The sequence below is a fragment of the Stenella coeruleoalba genome (genome assembly GCF_951394435.1).
Source record: "Stenella coeruleoalba genome assembly, chromosome: X".
NCBI classification, from domain to species: Eukaryota; Metazoa; Chordata; class Mammalia; order Artiodactyla; family Delphinidae; genus Stenella; species Stenella coeruleoalba.
The window spans coordinates 95,890,050-95,897,153 of record NC_137152.1 but is presented as its reverse complement, the minus strand read 5'-3'; the positions used below and the strand labels follow the sequence as shown (position 1 = coordinate 95,897,153).

At 33.8% G+C, this 7,104-nt stretch overlaps 1 protein-coding gene across 1 annotated transcript in view; it reads right to left on the bottom strand.

Moving 5' to 3' along the window:
* Positions 1-295: 295 nt before the first annotated feature.
* Positions 296-7,104, bottom strand: part of WDR44 (WD repeat domain 44) — an 80,987-nt gene continuing 74,178 nt past the window's right edge. The window contains exons 19-20 of the mRNA XM_079909816.1: positions 4,608-4,742; positions 296-1,396 (exon numbers count right to left, since the gene is read on the bottom strand). Coding sequence (XP_079765942.1) covers positions 1,302-1,396; positions 4,608-4,742 — 230 coding nt within the window. The 3' untranslated portion in view covers positions 296-1,301. The remainder of the gene's footprint in view (positions 1,397-4,607; positions 4,743-7,104) is intronic.

Below are 7,104 nucleotides of genomic sequence, written 5' to 3'. Positions count from 1 at the left end.
CTGATTGATAAGGATGTGATCACGGCTCTCCAGCTTCTCACCTATATACTGAAAACAAATGCAGTAAAGAACATATAAGCATACAGATGAACTGTTAGCAGTGTTCATTTTAGAACTAGAATTAAAAACTTTTTTTCTTAAAGGTATGTAGCTAATGCATTATAATTTAGGGGTCCAAAATTTGATCTCTGCTTGCTAAAAATCAAATTATAAAACAAGATTTTGGTTTTTTTACATTTCTCAATTTACCGAAGTCATCTGAAAATAAAGTCATATGTTTAACAAGTTTTGGCCACCAACTTTTAATAATACATATTTAATTTTCAGAAACATATGCTAACCATCAACAACATTATCAGGGTTCATCACCCCAGATGTTATTTCATTGGTACATTATATCAATATTTACAAAGGCTTTCAAATTCAACAACACAAAACAGCTTAATTTTTAAAACTACAATGCTTTAAAAAATGTAAACTGTCCATTTTTACATTATTGTAAAAAAAGAAGACTCACTCCTTAATGTGGCTTAATTTTTTTAAGTGAGCAAAGCCTGGTGCTCATGGATAAAGAATGAAAAGAATTCTTTACATAGGAAACATTGTGCTCCAGTGTGGCAAAAAAAAAAAAAAGAATATATATATATATATATATATATATATATATATATATATATATATATACACACACACACACACATACACACATACAAAAAAAGAATCTTAAGTCCACAATTTAGACCACACACAAAAAAAGTCCCCAAATTGAGAAATTTATAAAAACCATTTACACATGGTTGTTGACCTATTGAAAACCTATATAACATTTAAAAAATATTAACTCAGTCAAAAGATACCATTTCTCTTAAAAATGAAATTTTGTGCAAAAGAAATTATTTAAGCTAGAAACAAGACACTCCCCCTCAGTAAGAGGCCAAAAGAGCCACTGAAATAATTTAACTCTGTTAGATTTAGTGCATGTAACCAAAAGGCACACACATGTGATTAATATATTAATATATTTTCATGCAGAAACCTGTGCATGTTCACAATTATATAACACAAACATAACAAAACGTAAAGCCTAATGTTTGGCAATGTTATTCTAGCTACATTCCTTTCTAGTCTATCAGTCCCGGGTTTACTAGATCATTAACGTTGCCTCTCAAAAAATATATTATATTTGAACAACTTCCAATAAAAATTAAAAAAAGGATGTTGGCCTGAAACACTATAACTCTTTTTCAGTTCTGATACATATAGAAACTTACTGATATGTTTATTTTAAATGTCATTTCAAATTAAGATACATTTTTCCTTTTGTTAATAAACACTTTGATTGCTCCAGTGAAGTCAGCAGAGAGAAGAACTTCTGTGTTATCTGTCTTCATAATACCTTAAAAGCATAAAAGAAAGTTTTTAGTTGATTTTAAAAGAATATGAAGCCTGCTGCCACAACTGTCACATGCCCATGACCCTCTACCTTTGGGGTGGAAGAACCTCTCCCAGCCTTCAGTCTCTCTTTTCTGGCTTGCTCCTGTGATCCTTTCATCCTCCTGTACCTCTCCTCTCTGAGGCTCACTTCCACTTACCTTGTCTTAGCTGCTCTTTTCCTGGTAGCTAAGGAGAGATTATGGTCCCTTGGGGCCAGGATGCCTGGATTTACTCCCAGACAGCCAAGGCCTCTAAGTTGTCTAATTCTTCATTTCGCGACAAGAGGCTAGCATGTTATTCAGCCCCAGGACTGGAATGTTGGCAGGATGGGATCAGCTGGGCAAGTCTTTTGCCAACAGGGTTCACTAATGAGGTTGATTGTAAGGTTTACTGTACAGCAGACATACTGGAACTGCCATGAAATGAAGCACACACGATCACTCTGTGAATGCTGAGAGAACCTTTTGCCTTTCCAGTCCATACTGAAGAACCATGTAGCTACTACGCTGAATGGCAAAAACGCTTACCACTTACATTTGCTGGTAAAAACATTTAATGAACAAAATTCAGTGTTAACTATTATGCATAGGCAAAAATTGTGGGCTTAAGAAGGACTGATTACTAAGGAAGAAAATAATCCAAACTTTAACTGGGAAGTTGTGTACAGGATGAGTTAGACAAAATGGTTTCACTTAGATTTGTTAAAAACATATGCTAAGCTGCTGAACATTCCTAACCACACTTTTGGTATATCTCAAAGTAGTGCTATGCAGCAGAAGCAGCAGCAAACAACTGAGGGATATCAGAAAGGCTAGAGAAGAAAATAATTCATCATATATATATAGAAATGCCTTATAAGATACAATATAATGAAGATGATAATGTCTATTACATGCCAGGCATTTTGCTAGACACCTTACATGTGTTATCTTTAATTCTTCTCACAACCTTGGTTTGTCTTTTTTTTTTAGTTGTCAGTTGTATCTTTTTTTTTTAATTGAAGTATAGTTGATTTAAAATAGTGTTAATTTCAGGTGTACAGCAAAGTGATTTGGAGGTACTCCTAATTTATCCCTCCCCCCTTCCTCATTGGTAGCCATAAGTTTGTTTTCTATGTCTGTGAGTTTGTTTCTGTTTTGTAAATACGTTCATGTGTACTATTTTTTAGATTCCACATATAAGTGATATATTTGTCTTTCCCTGACTTACTTCACTTAATATGATAATCGCTAGGTCCATCCACATTGCTGCAAATGACATTATTTCATTCTTTTTTATGGTTGAGCAATATTCCTGTGTGTGTGTGTGTGTGTGTGTGTGTGTGTGTGTGTACACTGTAGTTTTGATTTGCATTTCTCTAATAATTAGCGATGTGGAGCATCTTTTCATGTGCCTGTTGGCCATCTGTAGGTCTTCTTTGGAGAAATGTCTATTGAGGTCTTCTGCCCATATCACAACCTTATAAACGAGGTATTATCACCATTTTAAACATGAGGAAAACTGAAGCTTAAGTTGCCAAATACGTCAGAATAAAGAGGAGGGCAATCAGATATATTTTATGATCTCATACCCCGAGTTTAAGAGTTTATTCTTAGAGTATATCTACACAGGTACAAAACAGCAAACACAAATCTGAGTATGATCCAAAGTTGTGCCTCTTTAAAAAGGACGTAGTGAAGTAATAACTGAACCATGTTAATATGGTGCAGTTTGAGAAGTTTAAAAAAGGTACTTTTCATTTTTCCTCAAATGGTTTAAAAAGCTAGAATTTTCTGTTCAATGTGTAGGGGAAATGTGCAGAGTGTAAAAAGGTATTGGGGAAAAAGAAAAGGAAAAAAAACCAACCAAATGACTTAATTTAGAAGAGAGAAGTAGGATTTGACTGTGAGAAAAAAAAAAAAGAAAATGAAAAGAAATTTCCAAACAGGCATTTAGTAAAGGTGTAATAATTCTGAGTTGGTTGATTTTTAAATCTGGTAATAAAAGAAGTGCTAGGGACTTCGCTGGTGGCACAGTGGATAAGACTCCATGCTCCCAATGCAGAGGGTCTGGGTTCAATCCCTGGTCAGGGAACTAGATCCCACATGCCACAACTAAGGAGCCTGCCTGCCACAAGTAAGACTCAGCGCAACCAAATGAATAAATAAATAAATAAATATTTAAATTTAAAAAATAAAAGAAAGAAGTGCTAGACTGAAGTTCATCTTTGCTATCAAAATTTTTCTTCACAGACAGAAAAAATAGTGTATTTAGTACAGTGTATAGTGCAAATAATGCCGCAAGGGAAATTACTTGATATTAAATGAGAAAAATGCTTGAGAACTTTTTAGTATTCAAATACTTTTAGAAGCACTCTTACTACATTGTATCTATTGTTGTGACTTTATAACTCTCTACAAGGCCTGGTTATAGTCTCTAAAGTGAGAAAACACATTTAATAAAATATTCTGCAATAGATTTTAACAATACAAACTTGTTTTCATTAACAACTGGTCCAAGTTTCCATGGTTTTACCTTACTCTTAAGAATTAAGAGGGACCATTTTTATATAATTGGCACTCAATACTACTTGACGGTTTCTTTTTACTTCCTAATCTGAGCATTTTATATAATTGAAAGTACTATTCCTTCTCAAAGTATTTGCTGCAAAGGGCAAGAATTACTGGCTTGTAAATAGTTATCTATGAGAAGCTGTAAATTTGTGGCAATTAGAAAAGGACACTGCTTTCATTTTGGTTTAATTCACTTATTCAGTAAATGTTTATTAAGCACCTACTATATGCAGGCAAGCACTGTGCTAGGCACTGGCCCTACAACAATAAATAAAACACATAAAATCTTTGTCCTCACAGAGATTATAGTGCATCAGAGACAGATAATTTATCTTGTATGTATTTATGTCTGGTTTGCATTTCTCTAAAGAGAATAGTTGTCCATAAAAAAAATTACCAACTTTCAAAAGTTTCAGTTTTAATTCCCAGGTGAATTTAAAAGAAGTAAAACTTGCAAGAACTATATTACCAAAATGTTCAGAAATGAACATCTGACAACCATTATGTTGCATAAAGGAAATATTCTTCATACTCATGAAGACCTCATAATACCCACAGGTCAATGAGGCTATTAAAGGCTGACTAGAGAAAACGAAGGACAAATAAAATATGAATACCTACCAGAGGGCATGTTATCCAAAACTTCAGCATCTTCACCTTTATCGTTCCTTTCTGATTTTTCAGACTGCACATCCAAAGACAACATCAAACTTGGGTTTGGAGCAAAGATGGCTGATGTAACAACTGCATTATGGGCTGGGGAAAAAAATTTACTTTAAGACAACTAATAAACTTGATTCTAAACATCAAGACAAAAAGCATAATACTTCAAAAAACATAATAGTGTATGTTATATGCAAGTACCTTTAAAAACTAACATATAAGTAACTAAGAACTATTTAAAATCCAAAAATATTTTCTTAAAAGAAACCAAATCCATCATAGTAGGGGACTTTAACACCCCACTTTCACCAGTGGACAAATCATCCAAAATGAAAATAAATAAGGAAACACAAGCTTTAAATGATACATTAAACAAGATGGACTTCATTGATATTTATAGGACATTCCATCCAAAAACAACAGAATTCACTTTCTTCTCAACTGCTCATGGAACATTTTCCAGGATAGACCATATCTTGGGTCACAAATCAAACCTTGGTAAATTTAAGAAAATTGAAATCGTATCAAGTATCTTTTCCGACCACAATGCTATGAGACTAGATATCAATTACAGGAAAAAATCTGTAAAAAATACAAACCCATGGAAGCTAAACAATACACTACTTAATAACCAAGAGGTCACAGAAGAAACCAAAGAGGAAATCAAAAAATAACTACAAACAAATGACAATGAAAACACGATGACCCAAAACTTATGGGATGCAGCAAAAGCAGTTCTAAGAGGGAAGTTTATAGCAATACAATACTACCAAAAGAAACAAGAAATATCTCAAATAAACAATCTAACCTTACACCTAAAGCAATTAGAGAAAGAAGAACAAAAAACTCCCAAAGTTAGCAGAAGGAAAGAAATCATAAAGATCAGAGCAGAAATAAATGAAAAAGAACTGAAGAAAACAACAGCAAAGATCAATAAAACTAAACCCTGGTTCTCTGAGAAGCCAAACAAAACTGATAAACCCTTAGCCAAACTCATCAAGAAAGAAAAGGAGAAGACTCAAATCAACAGAATTAGAAATGAAAAAGGAGAAGTAACAACTGACACTGGAGAAATACAAAGGATCATGAGAGATTACTACAAGCAACTCTATGCCAATAAAATGGACAACCTGGAAGAAATGGACAAATTCTTAGAAAAGCACAACCTTCCGAGACTGAACCAGGAAGAAACAGAAAATATAAACAGACCAATCACAAGCACTGAAATTGAGACTGTGATTAAAAATCTTCCAACAAACAAAAGCCCAGGACCAGATGGCTTCACAGGCGAATTCTATCAAACATTTAAAGAAGAGCTAACACATAACGTTCTCAAACTCTTCCAAAATATAGCAGAGGGAGGAACACTCAAAAACTCATTCTACGAGGCCACCATCACCCTAATACAAAAACCAGACAAAGATGACACAAAGAAAGAAAACTACAGGCCAATATCACTGATGAACATAGATGCAAAAACCCTCAACAAAATACTAGCAAACAGAATCCAATAGCACATTAAAAGGATCATATACCATGATCAAGTGGGGTTTATCCCAGGAATGCAAGGATTCTTCAATATACACAAATCAATCAATGTGATACACCATATTAACTGAAGGAGAAAAACCATATGATCATCTCAATAAATGCAGAAAAATCTTTCGACAAAATTCAACACCCACTTATGATAAAAACCCTCCAGAAAGTAGGCATAGAGGGAACTTACCTCAACATAATAAAGGCCATATGTGACAAACCCACAGGCAACATCGTTCTCAATGGTGAAAAACTGAAACCATTTACTCTAAGATCAGGAACAACACAAGGTTGTCCACTGTCACCACTATTATTCAACATAGTTTTGGAAGTTTTAGCCATGGCAATCAGAGAAGAAAAAGAAATAAAAGGAATCCAAATTGGAAAAGAAGAAGTAAAGCTGTCACTGTCTGCAGATGACATGATACTATACATAGAGAATCCTAAAGACTACCAGAAAACTACTAGAGCTAATCAATGAATTTGGTAAAGTAGCAGGATACAAAATTAATGCACAGAAATCTCTGGCATTCTTATACACTAATGATGAGAAATCTGAAAGAGAAATTAAGGAAACACTCCCATTTACCACTGCAACAAAAAGAATAAAATGCCTAGGAATAAACCTACCTAAGGAGACAAAAGATCTGTATGCAGAAAACTATAAGACACTGATGAAAGAAATTAAAGATGATACAAAACAGATGGAGAGATATACCATGTTCTTGGTTGGAAGAATCGACATTGTGAAAATGACTCTACTACCCAAAGCAATCTACAGATTCAGTGCAATCCCTATCAAACCACCAGTGGAACATATGTATATGTATAACTGATTCACTTTGTTATAAAGCAGAAAGTAACACACCATTGTAAAGCAATTATACTCCAATAAAGATGTTAAAAAAAAAACCCC